At 35.1% G+C, this 25,477-nt stretch overlaps 2 protein-coding genes across 2 annotated transcripts in view; one reads left to right on the plus strand and one right to left on the minus strand.

Moving 5' to 3' along the window:
- The window catches only part of CNTN5 (contactin 5), a 1,322,225-nt gene that overhangs the window by 1,265,166 nt on the left and 31,582 nt on the right, over positions 1–25,477 (plus strand). The window contains exons 19-21 of the mRNA XM_081062322.1: positions 8,368–8,438; positions 10,522–10,756; positions 23,763–23,872. Coding sequence (XP_080918448.1) covers positions 8,368–8,438; positions 10,522–10,756; positions 23,763–23,872 — 416 coding nt within the window. The remainder of the gene's footprint in view (positions 1–8,367; positions 8,439–10,521; positions 10,757–23,762; positions 23,873–25,477) is intronic.
- Positions 22,425–22,733, minus strand: LOC308503758 (U6 snRNA-associated Sm-like protein LSm3; the record flags this gene model as incomplete). The annotated part of the gene is made up of 1 exon (XM_081063388.1): positions 22,425–22,733. The coding sequence occupies one exon, from the start codon at positions 22,731–22,733 to the stop codon at positions 22,425–22,427; it is 309 nt and encodes a 102-aa protein (XP_080919514.1).

The following is a 25,477-nucleotide window of genomic DNA, read 5'->3' on the forward strand; positions in this document are numbered from 1 at the left end:
ATTGGGTTCTTTAGAGACTCCTGTCCCCTAGCAGGTAGCCCTACTGGGTGTGATCCCAACAAGCCTATTCAAGCCCACCTCCCATAGCATCCGTGGCCCACAGTAATCACTTCACATTCCTGTCCTGTCAAACTGTAGGAATACAAAGTATTCTCAAACTTTATTTTGCTCTGTGCTCTAGTAGCATTGTGTGGCACTGGGCTATCATACAAAATTCTCAAGCTCAACGGCATCTTGCTAGTATGTGAGGAGTAAACATCTGTACTCTCTGCAGCAGCTGTTTTGCTCCTCTTCTCACTTAGCTTGAGAGGGAAATAACACTCCAACTTCTCTTCTATTGACAAACAGTGGTAGAGGGAGATGCCAGAGCACATCCATCTGTTAAGCTGACAGACAACCTTCTTTCAAAACACGCTTTGTGCTAAAATTCTCTCTCTCTCCATATATATGAACTGGGAGGTTAATGAGAAAGGGACATGAAAGTTCGTTTCTTTCTGTCTTAGCAGTTCTGTGGTTTTTCTCCAGCCCACCTCACTTTAGCATCTGAGGTTACGTGTGACTCACGTACCAAAAAAACTCATTTAAGTTCCTACTACAATTTCGCAATTTCTTTAGTTGTATGTTATCTTCCTTTTTCTGAAAGGAGCTTGCTTTGTTCATATTTGTATCTTCACATTTCTTGTCCATGATAATTACTAGGAAAATTTCACTGAGTTCAAAAGTTATGGAAGGGACACAATTAAATACTATTATAATAGGAGATAGGGTTGAATTAGTTTTCTCTGGGGGTATGTGGATTTGCCTTGTAAATGACATTTAATGGAACTTTAAAGGCCAGACCAAATAGGACTCAGGCAGAATTATTTATAGGGGGAAATTAAAACTAGAGTTGTCAGGTGCTGGTATGTGCAGCGAAAAGGCATAACGCTAAGGGATTTTTAAAAGTTCTCCAGTCTGTTTCTAAGGAAATATTATAGAAAAAAATTATAAAGCATTCAGCTGAAATAATTGGGGAATTCCAAAAGAAAATATTATTAAATGAACATTATAGCTTTCTTCAACCCAGTGAGTAATTTAAGTATATTAAATAAAAGAAATGGTTCTTAGTAACATTAAGAGAAGGCAAAAATCATGGCAAGCAACAGAACTCGAGACCAAATCTCAATAATTAGGAAAAAAGAAGATCATAGTATAGCTGATATAGCAGACACTACTTTTAAATCATGAAACTACTTTAGTCCAGGAAAGTCTTTTCTGCAAAATATACACAGAAAGATAAATAAATAAAGATCTTCAGTTTCAGAGGCACTTTGCAAGCAAAGATGGTAATTTTCACTAATGCTTTTCTAAAAAAAAAAAACTAATTGTTAGGTGTGTCTTTTCCTGATATAAATAACAAAGTGACAGAAGAACAGTAGAAGATTTCGTCATAAAGGATAAATGGACGAGAGGTTGTCAACCCAGGAACAAATATGAGACACTCAAGTTAGACTACTTCTACTTTCCTAGTCCCCATAATACCATATACCAGTCATAAATCACAAACCATGGTCCAGGCCCTGTACTAAGCACTTACCCTTTATTCTTTCATTTATTTTTCATATTAACCCTTTAAAGCAAGAAATGTCTGTCTTTATGTTACAGATCACAAAACAGAATTAGAGAATTTTAAAAACTTGCATAAGGGCATAAGTAAGTGATAGAGCGGGAATTCTAACCCAGATTTTACACCAAAGATGGTGCCTCCCAAGTTGTTTCCCTCCCTGCACCCTTCTTTCTCATCCTTTTCCTTGTCCTTTTTTTTTATCACACGCATCAACAAATCTCATTCAAAAATTATTTTACCTATCCTCTACTTCTATAATTTCTTGTGGACCTGCATAAAGTTAAGAGAATGTGAGTTGAGGTAAACAGCATTTATTGTATATACTTGCCTGCTATGTTTCTGACTTGCCATTCATGAGAAGGTTCATAAATCAGAGAAATCTTATATTTTCTAAAATATCTTAGCAACCTCTTTTGCAAACCAAAAATGGTATATTGCCTAGATTTCCAAATTAAAACAAGCTGAGCCAACAGTGAAAGTGTAATTCCCATGGAATTATCAAAATAATATTATAAAGATTTCCAAAAGAACATTCTAATTCAAGATCACATGTGAATGTAGCAAATGAAACCATCAGCAATATGAAAAAACAACGTACTGAATGGAAGAAGATATTCACCAACGCTATATCCAATAGGGGTTAATATGCAAAATGTATACAGAACTCATACAACTTAACACCAAAAGGACAAACAATCTGATTAACAAACGGGCAGAGAACCTGAATAGACATTTTTCCAAAGAGGACATACAGATGGTCAATAGACATATGAAAAGATGCCCAATGTTACTAATCATCAGAGAAATGCAAATTAAAACCATAATGTGATAATCACCTCACACCTGTCAGAATGGCTATCATCCATAACTCAGCAAACAAAAGTATTGACGAGGATGTGGAGAATAGGGGACTCCCGTGCACTTTTAGTGGGATTGAAAATTGGTGCAGCCACTATGGAAAACAGTACAGAGGTTCCTCAAAAAATTGAATACAGAGCTATCTTATGACCCAGCAGTCCCCCTCTTCTGGATATTTGTCTGAAAAAATCCAAAACCCTAATTCAAAAAGATACATGCATCCTTTCATTGCAGTATTATTTACAATAGCCAACATATGGAAGCAACCTAAGTATCCATCGATAGATGATTTGATAAAGAAGATGTGGTATGTACTCGTATATACTACGCAATACTACTCATCCATAAAAAGAATGAAATCTGACCATTTGTGACAACATGGATGGACCTAGAGGGTATTATTCTAAGTAAAATAAGTCAGAGAAAGACAAATACCATATGGTTTCACCTAAATATGGGATCTATAAAACAAAACAAACAAACAAACAAACATAACAGAAACATCTCATAGATACGTGGAAGAAACTGATGGTTGCCAGATGGGAGGGGGGTTGGGTGACTGTTACAAAATAGTCATGGGATGTTAGGTACATCATAGGAAATACAGCTAATAATATTGTATTAATTATGTATGGTGTTAGGGGGATACTAGACTTATGAGAGAGATCACTTCATAAGTTATATAAATATCTAACCACGGTGCTATATGTCTGAAACTAGTATAATATTGAATGTCAATGGTAATTGAAAAATAAAAAAAGAAATGTATAAAAAATCACATGTAGGGGTGGCCGGTTGGCTCCATGGTTAGAGCACAGTGCTCATAACACCAAGGTTGCAGGTTCGATTCCCACATGGGCCAATGAGCTGTGCCCTCCCCAACTAGATTGAAAACAGCAACTTGACATGGTGCTTATGGGTCCTGGAAAAACACACTCTTCCCCAATATTCCCCAATAAAAACTGTTTTTAAAAAAATTGCATGTTAATAGATTTATGCTGAACTTTTAGTGTTTTCCATAGAAGACTTCAACACTTTTTCTTTTTCAAATCTAAGTAGTTAATAACATTAGGTAATACATGTAAGTTATAGTTCTAGGCACTGTGATCATTATGAAAATAACCTGAAAATGTAGGTACTATTATTATCTAAATGAGACAACCAAAGGACAAAGAGGTTAATAAATATTTTCAGCCAACCAGCCAGAATGGTAGAACTGGGATTCAAGCCCAGATCTTTCTCACTCCCACAAGAACACTTTTACCATTTGTGTATACAACTTTATCTATCCTTTTGATAGGAATAAAAGCATTATTTGAATTCTTGGAAACGACTGATATTTTTTATCTTGACCTTAGCTATCTCATTGATAGGAATAAAGCATTATTTGAACTCTTTAAAAAATACCACTCGTATTTTTTATCTTGGAAACTCCTTACATTTAAGTCTTTCTATAAAGTGAGCTTAAATGATAAGTTAACTGAAATATTGATGTGCTGTGCACTGTAATTCTGGTAGGAAAAAAATGCTTTGTAAATTTCCCTCTTAACTCCCACTTTTACTATATAAACAACTTCCTCTCCTTCTTTCTATTTTTTGTAACTTTCTTTTCAAACTACTTGCTGAATTACCATAAACTCCTAGATTAAGTGGACTCCCCCAAGTCTCTAATAAAAACTGTATTATTTAATGAGCCATATAAACACTTACTGTAATAAATACTGGAAAATTTTTAGGGAAAAGAGAGTGGCAAATTATTTCATCCTGTCCTCTGTTTAGTTAATTTAATTAATTTGAATGTTAATTAAAGCATGCTGTTAGTGTGACTGACTTTGCAAAACTATTACAGAGTTCTTTGAGGCTCATACCTAAATTTATGCATGCTTAAACTAAGATAGTACACTATATTTTTTGTCACTCTGAGTGTTTATAATGTTTCCAACATACAAGGTGAACAGAAACAAGTATACATTTCAACATGCCAGATAAGGCATTAAGACAGTTAGGCGTTTGCAGTTTGTAGGAAAAGTATCCATTACATTATCTGCTCATGCAAGAACACTGCTCCAAAAGAAATTCAGGAGAATCAGAGTTTAATCTGTTAATCATGCATGTAAACTTGATTCTCTAAGCAAATAAGCTCAGGACATTTATCAGTAGATGACTGTGGGAGAAAAGCATCTAGCTGCTTAATTCTAAATCAGGTTTTCATTAATTACATTGAAAATATATTTGGTTTTTAATTAAATCTGTATTTCTCCGAACTCAATGAAAGCATTTGTTAGATATTTGATTATGTTAATTTTGTTTCTAACAAGCATTATAGAACTTTTACGCCAAAAGGGCTCTGAAAGATTAAGTCAAATCCCTGTATATCATGAATATGTTGTTTTATAAATAAAAGGATATAATTAAAATCAGTGGTCTCCAAGGCATTGACTGCAGAGATAATACCTGTGTGCCACCAACTTGAAAAAGAAATGAATGATCATGGAGTCTACTGATCATCTGCATGTAATTAGGAAATTTAAGCCAATTAGAATTAGTGTACCCATTTCACACATTGTGATCCTGACAACAAAACATAATTCCTTATCTGCAGCTTAAAGCCTTAAGTTTTCTTTTTGTTTATTTTTACAGTTTTATTGATATATAATTTGTATATAATGCTTTATTAGTTTAAGGTATACAACATAATGATTTGATAGATCTATATATTGTGAAGTGATCACCACAATAAGTCTAGTTAACATTCATCACCAAACATAGTTACAAATATGTTTTTCTTGTGACGAGAATTTTTAAGATCTACTCTCTTAGCAACTTTCAAATATTCCATCCAGTATTGATAACTACATTCACCATGCTGTACATTACATCTCCATGACTTATCTCCACATCTTACAACTGGCAGTTTATACCACCTTCACCCATTTCCTGTACCCCCCACACCCCACCTCTGGCAACCACCAATCTACTCTCTCTTTCTATAAATTTGGTGTCTTTAGCTTCCACATATAAGTGAGACCATAGAGTATTTGTCTTTTTCTGTCTATCTTATTTCACTTAGTGTCATTCCCTCAGGGTGCATCCAAGTTGTCACAAATGGTAGGATTATCTTCTTTTTTTATGGCTATTTTTTTAATACTATTTTTTTAATACTATTTTCTTTATCCATTCATCAGTTGATGATCACTTCGGTTGTTTTCATGTCTCTAAAGCCTTAAGTTTTCTATTAGTAGTTCCCATTATATCTAGTAAGATTCTTATTTAAGAATAGTTGGTGTTTATACACATATGCTATTAAGACACAATAAATTATAATGCTTTTTGTGTCATTTATTATACATTAAAATTGGGAGTAGTGTGAGAAAAAGAAGTTCTTATTTCTCTACATTAAGGTGAATATGGGATATTTTCTCTTGAAAAAAAATTAGCAGCAGTAGGAACACCTCAAAGATTAATTTCAAATAATAAAAGGTTTTATGCAATCTGGTCATTTATGTATAATCAACATAGACATTAACCATATAAAAACAAATCAAATCATAGAAAGTCTTATTTTGCTTTTTTGGTTCCTCAAAGTGGAATTTTTCACCAAATTTTTCAACAATTTTTACTCAAAAAGTTAAAACTTTTTGAGAAATATAAATATGTTTTCTAAAAAATAAAAGCAGTAATGGACTGTGGAACAATACTGCCAAACTTCAAAAGAAAGCTTTCGACTTCAAAGTCACTTGTATTTCATTGTACTCATTATCTCTTAAATGAGCTTCAAGAGATGCTCCCTAGATCCCCAGAGCCTACTCTACAACTCTCATCTAGAGATTCCAAGCATCCTCTTTTTAGATGATGTTTGAGGGCTGCATCAAATAGAAAATGAAGTTCAATGCCTAGTCTTGCCACAAAATTCATGATCCAAAATTCAGAATGGTGTCCTCAAAGAAAAGGATTCAAAGTCCTAAATGTAGGGTATAAACTTAATTATTCCAATGTAATGGACAAAGCAGGTGGCTCTGGTCGATATTACTGGTAATGTTATTTAGCTATCAGTTGTCAGACATTAATATAAATTGTATGTAGGGAATGCGGGGTACACTTTTTTAAAAAACAAATGGTACTGAGAGAAGCCATAATGGCATAACATTAACTAATTAACTTGCTTCCACTATATTCAAAACTCTGAGATTAGCCACTGAGGGAATATTTGGAACCTTATAATCATACCCTTTAACATACAGTTAAACCTGCTCCCCTTCTGTGTGCCTTAACATACCATACCATAAATAAATTTAGAACTAGTACTATATAACAGTGGCTTGGGGACATGGTGTCAGACACACCGATATGTCACATGTTCTCATATGGAGCAATAACTATGACTAATAACAAAAAACTCAATAAATGGTTTCCTTGCTGTTCATTTAAATAGGACATATTCACAGTTATTGCTGTAATACTATCATTTTCTTTTCTCACAAGGAATCACAAGAAATTCCTTGTGATTTCTTGAATGAGAGACAAACGGGTATCCAATTCCATGTAAGTCTGAGGGAATTCATGACAGTGAACTCCATATATGAGTAATCTTTAGTATATACAGAGGGTGCCAAAAAAAAAGTAAACACATTGTAAGAAAGGAAAAAACTATTAAAATTGTAATAACATATACCGATAACAAAAGATGAATACAAGTCATGTGTATACATTTTGTTGGCACCCCTGGTATTTAACTGTGAAAAAAGAGAACGATTGGTTGCTGCTGTCATGCATATCCTATTATATGGGCATAAGCAAGAAAAGAACTCGTGGTCATGGAGGAAAGTGCCGGAGGACATTGAAGTTTGGACCCTACCGAATGAAGTTTATTGATTTCAATGGAGCCAATTATATATTTACAGATTTTTCTCTTCCACTTTCCTGGTCCAAGGAAATTTTTTTTTCCTTTCTAGCAGAATGTAAATTCTGCATAAGTTTTTTCTGGTATATAAAATGCTGTTTAAATATCTACCAGTAATTAATAGCCTTTCATCCAGATAGGTAATATATGGGAATGGATTTATTGTTTATGAGTATATCAATATTGTTTAAAAACTTTATGCTGAGATATAAAGCCAACACTGAAGTGTAAAATTACTAATGCAGGCTCATAGCCTGGAAAATGATTTCTTTTAATAGTTTTCTTCATTTAACAGTTCTTCATTTGAAAATGTTCCCTTTCAACTGCTGATTTTATGGTTTGGTGTAGTGAAGGGGAAATTTATTTCTTTGACACATTTATTCTTTTAGTAGTTTTTTATTTGAAAAAGTTTCACGGGGTGCTTATATATTTTGCAATTTGCAGAGAGATTTGTTCTTGGTAGAGTTTCTGTTGTTGTTGTTTTTAATGTTGATTCATTTTAATGTATTTTTCACTCAATGGAAGTGTTGCTAAGGTTTCTTTAAATTAGACCCTCTTGAGGGGTTCTTATTAAGCAATAATACTAACGTCAACCTGTGGATTTTCCAGAGTGTCTGCAAACCTTGAAACCACAGAAGAGAGTTATATCATTAGAAAGAAGAAAATTCATGGGATGAAATTTAACCATTAGTAGATGTCCTTAACTATAGTGTTACTTATAATTTAAACCTTACTACCACAGAGCATTCACAAGAGGACTAGTTTGGGGGTACAGTGTGTGGCCATGAAAAATATACATCCGTCTCCCACATAGATTTAAAAGCGGGTATCTGTCTCAAACATTTTGTTTTAATATTGAATATTACCATTCTAACTTCGAGCAAACTTTGATTTATTTCAGGATTTTACCCAACCTGAGTAGGGTTATGATGTATCCTTCTTATAAGGACACTTAAATTACACATCTATTTATTATTCTCTCTCTGCCCATTTTTACCCACAGTTCCAAAGACAGCACCCACAAACGTAAGTGGAAGAAGTGGAAGAAGGCACGAGTTAGTCATTGCTTGGGAGGTAAGAAAGCCTACACTTAGATGTCAGAATGTGTTGATTCCTTAAAAAATAAGGCTACATATCTAGTATCCCTATTTGGTTCAGAGAGACTGAGGAATTTCTGTTTAAATTAGGTTAAGAAACACTTTGATCATGCATTACTCAGGTATATATTGCCAACATCAACCTTTCTGATTTTCATACCAGGCCCCAGCTGACTTTTCTCCAAGTCTGTGGTATGCCTTCCTGTCTCATTCAGGCTATCTCTGAATAAAGTTTGAATAATTAAAACACGTTACCACATGTATTACTTCAGATGTTTGTTTGACTTAGTTTGATATTTAATTATTTCACAATTAAGTAGCACCCTTGACTTATTTGGAGGCTAAAACCATAGGGAGGAAGGAATTGACCACCACTGAATTGGTGTCATAGTGCCTGGGTTATCTCATTTATCCCATATAACAATCCTATTAGTGGGGATAATTTTCTTTATTTTAAACATTATGAAACTGAAGGAAAGTTTAAGTACTTTCTCTGATAAGCAATAGAATTGGGACTTTAATTGCAAAACTTAGGTTATTTTGTCTCCCTCTTCAAAGTTTCTTGTCAAAGGAAAGGAGTGTGAGAGGTACATTTATTTTCTATGAAGCCACTTTCCTTTTTTGATAAATTACCTTATTCCGTGTAGCCATGTAGCTCACAAAACTATGCCTTAGAATATGGAAATTGAATGGAAATAGAAATGTCTATCTACTGGAGAAAACTAAACAAATTCCTGACAGACTCTAAGAACAATGATAAAATATACAAAAGAACTTCTCTTCCCAATAAGAAATTTTCCGTGAGCACATCCTCTGTCCTGCTCTTATGTCCATTCCTCTCTTCTTCAATAAAACTTTCTGTAGAGGTATTAACTTCCCAATAGCTGATCTTCACTGAGATCAAATCTTTCTAAATGGAATTGCCTTCTCTTTCAGTTTTGTGTCTTAGCTCAAGTGGATATAACAAATATTTCACAGACTAGAAGGCTTATAAATGACAGAAATTCATTTCTCACAGTTCTGGAGGTGGGAAGTCTAAGATCAGGGCCCCAGCAAATTGAGATCTGGTGAGGGACTGCTTCCTGATTCACAGACAGCCATTTTCTCACTTGGTCCTCACATGGCAGAGAGGCAAGAGGGCTCTCTGAAGTCTTGCTTATAAGAGCTCTGATCCCATTCATGAGGGCTCTGCTTTCATAACCAAATCACCCAGCAAAGTCTTATCTCCTATTACTATGACAATGGGGGTTAGGATTCCACTAAATGAATTTGGGGGGAATATAAACTTCAGTCTATAGTACTTTAATTTTATAGCCTTTATTTATTTTATTCCATTCAATAGTTTTTCCTCAAATCAAAATTCAAAAACAAAAATATTTAACAAATATTTATTGAATACCTACAGTTTGTCAAGCATTGTGCTATGTAGTAGCTAGTAACTGCTCCACTAACTAGTCAATCACAATTACTCCTTTTTATGACGTGCAATTGATGCCCATTTAACAAATTTAAATGTAAGCCATATAGTACAGGAAGTTTCTTGAACAAATGTTATATTCCATTTTTTTCATATGTTAGTAAACACAAAAGCAATTTAAAAAAAAAAAAGACACTAGAAGAAAGGTCTTGCGTTAAGGTCTCCTAGATTTTCTGTGCAAAGGACTCTGCACAGCATTACCGGTGACAAGATTTTACCAACCACCAGACCATATGACAGTTTTCTCCAACATGTTGAATTCTAGTGTGGAATCCAAGCACCTTCACTTCATTTATATGCCTAATTGGAGCAAATTTGTTTCACTTCAAGTGTTTTCAGTACTCTTGATACTTTTCTTAAATACCAACTGATATCATTTAATTTTTCGGCCTTTACTTCTAAAGCCTTTTAAATTTCCAACAACTGCGATGTGATTATGCTCTGTTGGGTTTTAAATGTAGTATAAAGATTTGAGTCTCCTTTTCTCTAGTTATCTATAATTTTTAAAAATTTAAAGATTTGGGAAAAGTGGGTTTTTTAATCCATTATTTTGCTGATAATTAATTGTGTTTTTCTTCTTTAGCCAGTATCTGAAGAGTTTCAGAATGGGGAAGGCTTTGGCTATATTGTGGCTTTCAGGCCCAACGGAACACGTGGCTGGAAGGAAAAAATGGTGACATCCTCTGAAGCTTCAAAATTCATTTATCGAGATGAAAGTGTCCCTCCTCTTACTCCCTTTGAAGTGAAAGTTGGTGTTTATAACAATAAAGGGGATGGACCTTTCAGTCAAATTGTGGTCATATGTTCAGCTGAAGGAGGTCAGTTTCTTTATTCTTATTATCTGTATCCATCATTTTAAAGTTTTATTATATGAAAGAGACATTATTGTAAAAATATTAGAAAATACAGATATACCAAAAGGGAAATAAAACACACCCATAGTCCCACTACACTTTTTAGATATATTTTTCCATTTTATTTTTTAAAAATTGATCATTTCATATATGTCGCTTTATGTTGTTCACTCCCTAATGATATGTGGCAAATATCTTTCCATGATAACAATATTGATATTTTCTGGGTGGATATTTAACCAATCTTCTCTGGATTGAAATTTAGATAATTTTGTATTTTAAACCATTAAATTTAAATTTATGTGAAATAAGTTTAAATAAAGATTCAATTTATGTGACCAATAAAAATATTTATTACAAACATCATGCACATAACATTGTACTTATAAAGTATCAGACAGGGCTTTAATTTTAATTTTTCAATTCTAGTTGATATTCAATATTATATTAGTTTCAGATGTACAACACAGCGATTAGACATTTATGTAACTTACGAAGTGATCACCCTGGTAAGTCTATTACCCATCTGACACCATACATAGTTATTACAATGTTATTGAGTACATCAGATAGGGCTTTCTGTTGGAAGCTTTTCACACATGACATCTTTAAATTCTCTTGATCGTATTGTATAATAGGCATTACTATTCCTTTTGTAGAGAATGAGAAATTAAGTTCAGAAAAGTTAAGTAACTTGCTAAAATTTACACAGGCTGTAATTGAAAATTAAACCCAGGTTTGTATAATCATTAAATTCTTGATTTTTCTATAGCACACCGCCTTCATATGCATAACCTCATTTAATTCTCAATATAAAACTACTAGGTAGTCAGGACCTAGTAGGCAGTATACCCATTTTACAGATGACTGAAGTGTGAAAATATGGCTCATTCCTGGTTACAGTCAATAAGGAGTAGTGCTACAGTGCAAACTTAGCTTTCTTCATAAAAATCCTGGGTCCTGTCAAGTTTTAAAGCAAAAATTCAATTTTCCGAGTGAGAGAAAGCAATGGGCCCTGCAAGTAAAAATAATGCCTTCCAGTCCCTAAATTTGACAAATGACTGAGAAAATGTTCCACGAAAGGCATCACTCATTTGACCTTCCAAATACTTATTGTCATTATGAACTGACCCTTTTACTTGCTTTGTGTCAACATGTGTGATTTTTAAAAGCTCAAGAAAATGATTCCTCTTTTGGTACTATAAATTCATGGGGGGAAATAAATAAGACTGTGTGAATATTGAAGCACAAAAGTAGTGTCAGATTTATAAGTAAGTAAGATGTAGTTTTTCAATACAAGCTGCCTTGTAATTTTATAACATAGGGCCAAATTCTGAAGCAGAAGCAGAAAGTTTATGCTAGCATAACAATTACCAGGAAAGTGAAGAATCGAGGAATAACAAGGAATCATTGATGTTCCAATGAGATACTCATGCATTTAGCATCTCAAGTTTCTGATGTGTTTTCAGATGTAGTTGGTGTAGCATATTATTTATATCAACTCTTACAACCAAATGTGAGGTAGGAATCTCAAGCCCCAATCTATGTTTCAGGAAACTGAGGCTCAGAGAGGTTAAGTAGCAGGCTCAAATAGACACCAGTGAGTGAAAGAGTTGTAAGTAGCTATATTGGCAGAGCTGGGATTTGAACCTAGGTCTGTATGACTCCAAAGCACATGCTTTTAACTACTACTCTATGCTATCTCATCAGGACTGTATATACTAATAGTATTTTTTACTGTACTATTGTATATTATAATTCGTATTACTTGCTACTCCCAAAATCTATTTCAAAGTACATGTTTTATTCAAGAAGTGCATATTCTTGTTGCTTTAAAATTTCTTCAACCTAGTCATCAAGCACATAGCCCCAAAAGTTACATGAGATGAATCAGAGGGATTTGTGAACATGCTTTGTATGGTAACACCAGTGCTGCCTGTAAGAAATCCAGATTTGTTCTTTCCTTGTCAACTTTGGCTTTGAAATTAAATTATAGCAGCCACCAAGGATTGTTTATACTGTGTTTCCTTAAACTAGAAATGGCTTGCCTTTGGAGATTTCTCTTTCATGCTAGATAGGAAATATGTATATTTTCTTTCAAAGACACTGAGGTTGTTGCTGTAACATATTTCATAGTAGCATTTCATTTATTTCGGTAGACTGAAATATGAAAAATACCAGGGAAATTAAATCTGGATAGAGCCTGCCTTTGTTCTGACAAAAGTCCAACATATATTTGACATTTGTTCATTATTTACATTTATTAACTTGGAATTTTATGTATAAATATGAGTAAAGTTTTAGCATCATTAAAGTATGTCAATGAAGAAAGGCAGTACCACAGAAAGGAAGAGCACTTGCCTGGAGTCAGCAAACCTGAGCTCAGTCTGCTCACATCAACTGTATGTCCTGGGCAGTCGATCCATTTCTTTCTTGCTCTTCTCCATTTTCAAAATGAAAGTCTCAAACTAGAACATCTCCTGAAGCCATTACAAATCTAAAATAATAAATATTGTCAATTTAGTCTACATTCTAAAATAATCATTTAAATTTTAATTGCCCCTGAATAGGCAGTAATGATAGATCTACTTTTGTTATATAATAAAAAGAAGGAAATCATCACCTCTTTTTAGTCACTTGGCAAAATTGCTTTACTTGAAAAGGAGTAAACATTTTTAAGATTGAACCATTTTTAAAGAGTCAAGGCCTGTAATAAATTTATAAAATTATATGTTGTACTCACGCTAGTGCAGATTCCTTTCTCTATGTCATAGATATTCATAGAGATTCACTGTGTACCTCCTTCATCATACTCTTACCCAAAGCTCAACTGATCTATTGAGGCTATTTTTCGGGAAGATTAATTCTGCATCTTTGTTCTTCCATTAACCTAGTTCACACATTTACCACCTCAAAATCTCTCTGCAATTTAAATAAATGTATGTAAAGAACAAGAGGAGTGAGACTGACTTTCTATTTCTGTTTCTGAGCTTAGTTCGTACTCTTTCTATCGAGACTACTCAACACATGCCTAGAGCTGACAGCAATCAGGAAGAAAACATGTGTTAGGTGCTGTTTCAAATGCAGCCAACAGAATTCATGCTGATTTGCGGGAAGCACAGAACACAAGGACTTTAAGGCACATCTTACAGTACTAGTTCTCAACCCGTTTTCCACTGGCTCATCCATGATAAATGACCTTCACATCTAGAACACACTTCCATAAGTGTTTATGTGCATTCCTCGTATCCTCCGTCCTTTTCTTCTCCTCTCAAGAAGGCCTATTGAAACACAAATGAGAATTACATTATTATAGGGCAACCTGCAATGTGGTCTGTTATTCAAAGAACTAATCATTTATAAATATTGATATTTGGTGAATCACTTGGGAAATGACCTTGATTCATGACTCTGAGGTGGAACTGTTGCCCTAAAGTTCTCTCAGAAAAGCTCCGAATGTTTTTTCTGCTAATACCCTTGGGCCTTTGAAACCTTCCAAGATTTTCACAATAGAAGTAACCCTGAATCGCTCTGTCAGAGCCAAGCAGCATCTGACATAAGCCTGGAAGGAGAAATATTTTGCCTGCCAGGACTCTCGTGCACCCTGCACATGTATTAATTATCTATATTCTTTAAACTAAGCCAAAATTATGTGCATTCTAACCCTGATTTGACCTCAAATATCTAGAGTATGGTATAACCTTGTACAATACTCTAATTTTGGAAACAATTCTTTTTTTTTTTTTTTTAAAGAATAGGAAAGTTTCCACATAAGTAATTTTCAAATGCATGGTAGAAGTAATAAAAGTGACTTTTTCAAGATGAAAAATCAAATTGACTTTCATTTCCATATTTCTAGAAATACTTGTTAGTCAAACTCACATCCATTTTTCCACTTAGTTCTTGTTATAGCTTTGGGAAGGGAGAAAACTTGAGCATTCAATTACATCTAATAGAAACATAAAGAAAAATTCATTATAGATTAATTATAGATTGAAAGATTTGTTTATTTGTGATGTACCTTAGCCTTTTCTCATTTTTTTGTTTGTTTGGCTTTTGTCTTGTGTTTAAAATGTGTGCTGCTTTTATCTTTATTAAAACCAAAAAAAAAAAAAAAAAGGATTCATTTGCAGAAAATGGTATGCAAATGGAACTATCATAGCTCAAATTAAAACCCAACATTCATGAGGTGTTATTCTCCTGATCAGTTTTTAAGCTGAAACTGAGCTCAGTGGGATTTATGTGAACTCGAAAATTAATAAATTGGCATATTAGTTGTAAAATGCAAGACATAATTTCCTGTCTTTGCCAGATGATCCATTTGGATTAGTGCCTGTAAAAGTTCAACTACAGCTGTCTTCACTGAATTTTTAAATAATGAAACCATAACCCCTCTCTGAAGGAGTTTATTAAACTCTCCTTTGATTAATACTGTTGCCCACCCCTCCTGGGAAGTCAGATGTGTAATCAATATTACAAGCACATCCCCCCATATTACTTGGAGAACTCCAGCTGCTAGGTCACTTAATACAAATGTATCATCTAAATTCATGAACATGGTAGTGCTGTTCAAAATTAGTAATCTAACAGAAACTAAAACCTATCAATCAGCCTGTCCATTTCATATGCCAAGACTAAAAGAGTTAGCCATGCCCCAATTATAATATCATCGTAATTAAAGAAAGAGAGAGAGAGAAATCTTAAGACTTTGAGTGTATTAGACATAACACTAGTAGAATCTCAGAAATAGATTCCTGAATTTTCACCAAATTACCTGAGTTTAATAGACAGAAATGAGAGTGGCAGGAAACATCCTGTGATTTACAGATTGTGAGAGTTTTAGAAATGCCTGAATATGACGTGATCTATGAGAAGCAGTGCAGCTGTGGTTCATATTTATCAAAAATTACATAAAATAGGAATAAAAGGAATTGATAGTAAGTCTGTGACAGGTTAAATAGGAGATGATGGGGGTCTAAATGCTTTCTGGCAAGACGTGGAGTAGAGAGCCCAAGTGGGGATCCCAACACCAATATTCTTGAGAGAAGTCAGGAGTGAAGGGGCAAGGAGAAGGAAGAGCAATAGTAAAGGGAAAAGCACCAGGTATATAGAACACAGATATGTGCACAGAAGCAAAATAGCATGGTAGTTAGGGCCTGACTGTTTTGTTCAAATCCTATCTCCATCCTCTAGCAGTTTTGTGATCTTGGGCAATTTGCTTATCCTCTCTGCACCTCAATTTCCTCACCTGAAAATAGTGATAGTAGGGATATTGGAGAATTAATTAATATATGTAATGAATTTTGAAGAGGGCTTGGCAAATGTCAAAACTTGGCAATTATTTCCTTTGGTTGTTCCTCAGATCCATTTTGTTTATTATTTTTTTGTTTATTTATTTTTAATCTTATTCTATTCATTCTTCTGTCAGTTATTTGGAGGAATTAGACAGCAAGAGAATAGACTATATACAGTCTCTGTAAAACCTCTTCTTTTTTTTTTTGTTTCATTAGTTTCAGGTGCACAAGACAAGGTAATACTTAGACGTTCATCACTTATATCCCTCACACTGTGGACCAACATCACACCGAGCCATCACATTATATATATAAAATTATAGTTGGCATTCGTTATTGTTCAGCTTCAGGTGTACAGTGCAGTGATCAGGCATCTACAGCATCCCTGAGGTGGTCTCCCAAATGGGACCATGTGTCCATCGGATACCCTACAAAATCTTTACAACATTATTGATTACGTTCCCCAAATTAATTTTCAAAAACCCTGAGGCCATTTTGTGGTTACCAACTGTAAAACCTCTTCTGTGCCCCAAAGCTGACTCTAAGAGATGGAGAATGAGCTTGGTGCCCAATTAAAAACAACAGAGGAAAGGGCACTGGAGATATGAGTTCTAGTTGGGGCTCTATCAGAGCCAGAAGTAGAGTCTCTAATAAATCAATCTTTGTATATATCACATTTTCCTTTGGCAAAATGAGGACATGGATTTAAAATATAGGTTCATAACTCAAAAGCCTATAAAGGTCAGGTAAGAAATATAAATAAGTTAAGTAGCTCCAGTGTGATAAAATAGGGAATAGTAGGGACTCTGGCAAAATGAAAAGAATATGCCCTGACTAATAGGACCAACTGCTAATTCTCATCCACCAGCTCCCAAAGATTCAGATTTGATATTGTCCTTTTTACCCCCAAAAGAGCCAGAAAATTTTATTTTTATACATGAAATTTTGGAAGAACTTAATGTCATACATCATTTTGGCAAACAAAACATGATTGAAGACCAACAATCCATCCATTTGTGAGCTATGAGCCAAGTGACTGGAATTCTTTCTAGCTGTGGCCTTCTATCATTCAGTTATGATGGGATACCCAAATAGAACAGCTAGTTCCAATCCAAACCAGATATTCTGTGATCCAGTCATTTACTGTTGCCTACAGACAGATTTTTTGACCGACACAAAAATGTTCACTTGGCTATAAACAGCACATGCTGAAACTTCTGTAAGTAAACTGACTAAGATCACAATTTTACATGCTGAAATTTTAAATTTAGATATTATTTTGGTATTATTTGTACATCTACTTCTGATATTCTTTACAATTAGAAGGTGAAATAAGTGAAAAATGACTCTTCAATTCTTGCTTGATTCAATTTACCCTTATTTAGTTAAATGCATCTATATGTTTAGCCCCCAAGAATGCAACTGTGAAATGTCGGCATGGGTATGACCCTGATTTATAATCATCAGAGCTTATAAATAAAAATTAGGATGGTTGTTTAGGAAATAGGTTTCTGAATATTATTTTTAACTTTGTTTTTTTTTTTTACTTTTTAAAAATTTTCTTATTTCTATTTGAATTTCTATTTGAGAAGTACTTAAACTTCTGTAGTGCTACAGAAAACTGATAGAGAAAAAAAATTGTTTCTCTAGATTTGGAGATAGAAAGGCTACCACCCAACCACATATTTTGTGCTGCTGAAATGATTTATCCTCCTACAATCTTCTCTGACAAAGATGTAACAGCTTCAATAATGTAAAAGCTGAAAGGAGGCATTTGGCACACAAATCCCTGCAATGCATTCATTTAAAAGATAAGCAAAACTGCTTCCAAATAGCAAATTTACACAAAGAGTGACTGTCTTTGAAATATGTAAATCATATCCTACATTCTAGAAATTAGGTTGTACACATCTTAAGAACATCAGAATTTCCTTCCCTTCACTTGCAAATCCAAGAAGTTTAACTCCTATTAAACAGCAATGAAAAAAAGATGTTTTGTAAGCCTGCTCATCAGAATTCTAGAATAAAGTAGAAAGTAGAAGCTTTTCCCAGAGTTTTTTTTCTTTTTAATCAGGTAGATGCACAAATAATAGACAGTTGGAAAGTGGGATGAGGGAAACCATTAGCTAAAGAAGTTAATGAAAGATATTCAAAGAGTGACAGAAGGAGAAATTACAATTTATACCATGGCAGGAATTAATGTCAGTTTCTGTGTAAGATTAATGTGAATTTATGAATGCACTTTGAATTAACACAGTTATGAAATTAATGAAAGCTTTACCAAAAGAAAATCATTGCTCGGTACAAACATGTACCTTTGAAAAAGTCTTTTGTGGACTTCTTTTATAGTAACAAGGACAGAAGTTTTGGATTGATATTTTTCAATTAATACTATACAAAGGATCTCTAGATAGATGTGTGACCACCATCCATTAGAAAAGGAAAACAAATCTCAAAAAATGGTTATAATTCTTTAGTATCTCTAATAACAACTTCTTAAAATATTTTTTTTATTTTTCAATTACAGTTGACATATAATATTATATTAGTTTCAGGTGTACAATACAGTGATTAGACATTTATGTAACTTACAAAGTGATCACTGCAATAAATCCAGTACCCATCTGACACCGTACAATAGTTATTACAGTATTACTGACTATTCCCCATGATATACTCTACATCATGTTAAGTATTTTGAACTACCAATTTTTACCTCTTAATCCCCTCCCCCCTTTTCCCATCCCCCAACCCCCATCTGACAACCATCAAAATACTCGCTGTATCTGTGTGCTTGTTTCTGTTTTGACTGTTTGTTTATACTATTCTCTAGATTACTCACATAAGGAAAATCATATGGAATTTGTCTCTCTTTCTCTGAAAGGAACTTATTTAAGAAGAAAAAAGATAAAAATTATGAATAATAAAATGGCAATACTTACAATACCTAGGTCCATCCAGATTATTGAAGATGGCAAGACTTCATTCTTTTTTATGGTTGAGTAATACTCAATTGTATATATGTACCTCCTCTTCTTTATCCATTCATTGATTGATAAACACCCAGGTTGCCACCATATCTTGGTTATTGTAAATAATGTTGCAATGAATACATGGATGCACATTTCCCTTTAAAGGAATATCTTGCATTTCTTCAGATAAATACCCATAAGTAAGATTGCTGGGTCCTTCTTAGTCTCTGCTTTAAAGTCTATTTTGCCTGGCATCAGTATTGCTACCTCAGCTTTTTGTTTTCATTTCCATTTTCATAAAATATACTTTTCCATCCCTTTACTTTCAGTCTATATGAATCTTTCAATCTGAAGTGAGTCTCTGGTAGGTGGTATATGTAAAGGTCTTGTTTTCTTATCCATTCAGACACACTATGACTTTTGATTGGGACATTTAATCCATGTATATTGAAAGTAACTGTTGATAGATATGTAGGTATTGCCATTTTATTATTCATAATTTTTATCTTTTTTCCTTTTTCTTCTTCAAGAAGTTCCTTTAACACTTCTTGTAATACTGGTTTGGTAGTGATGAATTCTTTTAGCTTTTTCTTGTCTGGGAAGCTCTTTATGTCTCCTCCAATTCTAAATGATAGTTTTTGCTGGGTAGAGTAATCTTGATTGTAGGTCCTTGCTTTTCATCACTTTAAATCCCTTCTGGCCTGAAAAGTTTCTGTTGAGAAATCAGCTGACAGTCTTATGGAAGCTGTATTGTAGGTAACTCACTGCCTTTCTCTCTTTGTCTTTAACCTTTGGCATTTTAATTATGATGTGTCTTGGTGTTGGCCTTTTTGAATTCATCTTGTTTGGGCCTCTCTGTGCTTCCTGGGCTGGGTATGCCTATTTCTTGCTCCAGGTTAGGGAAGTTTTCTGTCACTGTTTTTTCAAACAGGTTTTCAATTCCTCACTTTTTCTCTTCTTGCTTCTTGATGCAAATGTTGGTATGCTGGTGTTGTCCCAGAGGCCTCTTAAACTATCCTCATTTATTTGGATTCTTTTTTCTTTGTGCTGTTCTGATTGGGTGTTTTCTGCTATTTTGTCCTCTAAATTGTTGATTTGAATCTCTGGTTGATCTAACCTACTATTGATTCCCTCTAATGTATTCTTAATTTCAGTTATTATATTCTTTATTTTTGATTTGTTCTTGTTTATGTTTTCCCTATCCATTTTTACGTTTCCTATGTCTTTCCTGAAGTTCAGGAAGTTCAGTGAGAACTGAAGTTCTCACTGAGATCATTGAGCATCCTTATAACCAGTGTTTTGCACTCTGCATCTGGTAGATTGCTTTTCTCCACTTTGTTTAGTTATTTTTCTGGAGCTTTGTCTTGTTCTTTCACTTGGGACATGTTTCTATGTTTCCCCATTTTGCTGCCTCCCTATGTCTGTTTCTACGTATCAGGTAGGGCTGGCTGCTATGCCTCCCAGTCTTGTTAGAGTAGCCTTATGTAGCAGGAATCCTGTGGGCCCAGTGGCAGTCTCTCTGGTCACCTGAGCTAGATGCTCCAGGTGTGTCCCTTGTGTGGGTTGTGTGTACCCTCCTCTTGTAGTTGACCATAGGTTGCTGTTTGCATGTCAGTGGGAGGGACTGACCCTGCAACTGATTGGTTGTGAGGACTGGCCATAACTATAGTGGAGGAGCTCTTGGGTAGGGGCTAACCCTATGGATCAGGATTGGCATTAGCAGGGCTCTGGTGCCTGCCCAGTCTTTACTTTGGGTGTGTATTTTTGTGGAGGTCGGTGGGTAGTGCTCTGGTGTTATCTGAAGCAGGCCACCAGATGTGTTAGTTCTGGGGCATCTTGGGAGGAGCTCTGTTTCAGGCCAAGGCCAGCTGCTACCTGTGTTCTGCCCAGGACTACATGGTGTGAGCTACAATCTGCAGAAGGTTGCCACTTGTGCTGGACTTGGAGGTGACTAGGAGAAGCTAAGCTGTGAACTGAGGCTGGCTACTACTAGTGCCAGGCTTGGGGATGCTTAACAAGAGGTATGGGGCATGCAGAGGTCAGATGCTGCTTGTTTGGGAATTGTAAACCTTTGAGAGATTTTAGGAAAGTCTGCAGCATAAGCCAAGACCAGCTTTTTGGATGGAAAAGACATGGATATGGCTTTGGTGCACCCACAAATTAGGTGTGGCGGGGTCTTAGGGAATTACCAGGGCAGAGCAAGCAGTATTAGCCAGGTTGGTGCATACTCAGTATGTCAGCCACTTGCTCTGCACGCTGAGTCAGGGGAAGGCTCAACAAAGGAACTATGGCTTCTGCCAATACTTCTCTCTGGGAGAAAACTGCCCCTCCTGCCCTCACCCTGAAACCAGATAATTTAGTTCCTCCCCATGTGTCCCTGACACATTTTGAGCTGCTGTCCCTTCTTCCCCGGAGATCAGAGCAAGTGAGACTGTGAGCAAGTAAGTCCATGTATGGTCCCTTTAAGGGGGGCACCTGGGACTCTAGCCACCCTCATCTCACTCAGCCACAATCTCCACTGGTTTTCATAGCCAGTAGTTGTGGGGACTTCTCTCCCAGGTACTGGAAACCTAGACTGGGGAGCCTGTTGTGAGGCTGGGACTGACCCCTTACTTCTCTGGAGGGGACCTCCACAACTGAAATATCCCTCTCAATTTTTGACCAGCACAAGTGGGTATGGGACCAGCCCTTTCTGCATCTCCACTCCTCCTATCAGTCTCACGGTAGCTTCTTCTGTATGTCCTTACTTGTAGGGCTTCCATTCATCTAGACTTAGGGGATTCTCAATGATGGTTGTTCTATAATTAGTTGTAATTTTGATGTGGTCCTGAGAGGAGGCAAGCACAGCATTTACCTACTCCACCTTCTTAATCAGAGCTCCTAATAATGACTTTTTAAAAAGTTTTTTTAGAACTCTATCTTTGCCATATGGTTCCCTAAATCTAACAAAAACATTTTCAACAGATTAATCTGAGCTCTTACCAGTAATACAGGGTTAGTATCAAAGTCTCTACAATTTTCAGGGGGATTAGAGATTTTTTTTTTTTTAAATCAAAACAGGAAACATCAAATTTAATTTAAATTTTAAAAAATCAGAAACTGCCTGAAAAAACAATGGAGCAAATTAACTCCTGAAAAAGAGTGTTGCACCTTGGTGATCACATTTATTGGAGGGTTGGAGAAAAATAAAAATGCCATTTAGCTTAAGAATTTGTAAGTTATCTGCAAATCAACTCATTTCAGGAGTGGAAGAATCGTTGATCATTTCTTAGTATCAAAATTTACACAGTTTTTTGAATATCTTCTACATTTAAAGAGGCAATAATACAAAGTCTCCTATTTTCCATACATGATAAATTCTTTGTTTCAACCAACTCTCAATGGAGGGACTACTAGTACAACACCATCTCCCCGGACAAAGAGCATCGGAATATTCCGTTTTGTTGATTTATATATCTCTTCATATGTTTCTTCATCAATTTCTATAGTAGTCACAGTTTTTTCCACATCTCCCAGTATCATATTTAAATGCTGATCATAAGCATGTAATCTACCTCGGAGCTCTCTGTCATTTCTCATTTTCACATAAATTCGCTCATCCAGGCTAAGCCTGATGAGATCCAGGGGTTCTTCTACGGTGTTGGTAGTTTGTTGCTGGTCCACGTCATCCGCCATGTTTCAAACCCTGCGCCCTTTTCGAGATTTTTAAATCAACTTTATACAGAACTGTTTGAACTAATATCTCACCTTTTTTCTGCCGTTTCATTTAATGTGTGTTTGTGACATAGTGTTTATGATTCTGCAATGTCAAAGCTGGAAATATTTCATTCCTCACATAGAGTGCAATCTCCAATAGAGTGCTGCTCTTGATGGACACCAGTCATACATGGTGTATTTGAAAAAATAGTGAGAAAGGTCACTGAGCATAGCGACAGCACCAAGACCTTCAGGGACTTTTCATTGTACACCTGTCTTAAAAAGTCAACACATGACTTTTAAATATCATGATTCATAAAATATTCCTTATACAATCATGGAAATGTAGTTTTATCATTATAATAACGAAAAATCTCATGGAATTTAGACTCTTTGTGCCTGCATAGGGTAAAAATTAAAATAAAATAATAATAAGTGATACTTTTTGAAGGAATGTTTTAAGTGGCAAATACTGTGCTAAATATTTTATATGTATTATTCCAATTAAAACGAACCTTAAAAATCTCTGTGCTAAGTACTCTGATTATGCCCACATTACAGATGAGGGAACTGGGGCTTAGGAAGAGGTGAGGCAACTTGCCTAATCATACATAAATGTATAATTTCCTTGAAGGCAAAAACAACAGCAGCAACAACAAAAAAGCCAAGACTTACTCCTAGTCCATTTTTTTGATTATGTAGACTGGCAAGCAATTTAAGTCACTCAATTTAACTTCTCCAGAAATGTCCTTGTTAATCCAAGAGTAAATATCTTTGTTTGTCTTGCTAGATTTGTCACTTGTCATTGGTAAGGTATTGATGAGACTTGACCCGAGTATAGAAATTCAAAACGATCATCTTTTTATCTTGTGTTTTTCATAACTACCACAGCACTTCATTTCAAAAAAAAGGTGCAAAGAAGTAACACCTGACATATTCAGGTGCAATGCTTTGATAGACAAAACTTGTTACCATAGAGGTTTATTCTTTCCCTTTTCCTTCACACAGAACCCAGTACCGCTCCCACAGATGTCAAGGCTACAAGTATGTCTGTGTCAGAGATTCTTGTTGCATGGAAACATATAAAAGAGAGTCTCGGAAGACCACAGGGATTTGAGGTATGAAGAGAATTATTGAAAATAAGCCTTGTTATTTATGCTGTCATTGCATTCTCCTAAAGAGATGGTTTGGTGACATTTCAACAAAATTATGTTCCTTTGAAATTTTGCTCTGTGGTAAAGAAAGTAAGAAATATAGTATTTTACTGGCATGTATTATGTTACTCATTAGCTGGCTTATTTTTCAGGATAGTAGTTTCCATAGCAGCGTGCAAAGATTTTCTTAAAAACAGATGACAATAGACCTATTTTAAGAGCTACAGGTGACTATTTACTGGTATCCAATTTATTAGTTGTTAGTAAAAATGTTTCTGTGGATTTCTCTCTAATAATTAAATGGATAAAATAAGTTTTCTTACTATACTGTCCTTGGCAGATCTTACCTCCTATACTAACTTCTCCAATTTACTTGGAACCTTGTGAAATATCCCTGTTTATTCACATGGCTTCTTGTTCTTTAAAATTTGCTATTTTTAAACACAGTTATGCCAGCCTTATAATGGTGACAATTTTATACAAATTCATTGACTTCAATGAAATGTTAGCCTCCACATGTACTACGGAATTGTGGGCAGATTGTGAACTTGAATATTCCCCAAAAGGAAGATCCCTACTCTTCATTCAGCTCTTGTTCTTGCCTTCCCAGACATTGATGCGTATTAGGGGGTGATTTATAAAAGACAAAAAAGAATCAGCAGCCAACCCAAGATCTTAGTTGCCTTTAGACTTTTAATTCTTACTTTTCTTCTGTTTCAACTCCCACTAAGAGAAAAGATTATCTTGATTTTTGAACTGTGATCAAGTATAAGGCTTGTACACCAACATAGTTTCTAGGCTAAAAACACATTTTTTATTCTATACAAGTTTTCAAATAATGCCTGAGAATTATTTAATTAATATACAGCTAGCATTAGACAATGATTACTGTAATACAGAGAGTAATACTATTACTTAGTATTACTTAGCTTGTAACACAATCTAAGAGGTAGAGCAAGGAGCATTTATAAGAAACCATTACCTATACAAAATCATGGATTTATTTCTACAATCTTGCTTCAATTCATTACTTGGTGATAGGTAATTCAATATGTATCTTATCATAATTGTATTTTTATTTTATTAAAATCCTGTTTTCTTTCTATCCATGCTATAGGGACCATGTCTGTTCACCAGAGTATGCCAGGGCTGCTAATGCTTGGCCCGTGGCAGCTACAATAAATATGTGTTGAATGAATGAATGAATATCTGTGCTTTACAAACATTCCCTTTTAATACCAATATAGATGATATCGGGGTGGTCTGCCCAGCTCCCCTTCACTGGGCCGATGCGCCATCCTTCATCGGCTGTGTTGGCTGCTATTGGTTCTCAGCTTCCCCTCTGGAGAATTGACCTCCACTGAGAGGTATTGCCTGACCTGCAGAGTTACCTCCCCCATAAACAAGTAACTCAAGGCCAATGACTGACTCCAACTGACACTTACCTTTTCCTCAAGGAGGAAATAAATTTAAGACGCAGTTTATGATCCACAGCCTTTGCCATGTGCCTCAGGCCAAAGCTAAACCACCTGGGACCACACTCTTGCTCAGCTCCTTCTTCTTCCCCCA

This window comes from Rhinolophus hipposideros (genome assembly GCF_964194185.1).
Source record: "Rhinolophus hipposideros genome assembly, chromosome: 10".
Lineage (NCBI taxonomy): Eukaryota > Metazoa > Chordata > Mammalia > Chiroptera > Rhinolophidae > Rhinolophus > Rhinolophus hipposideros.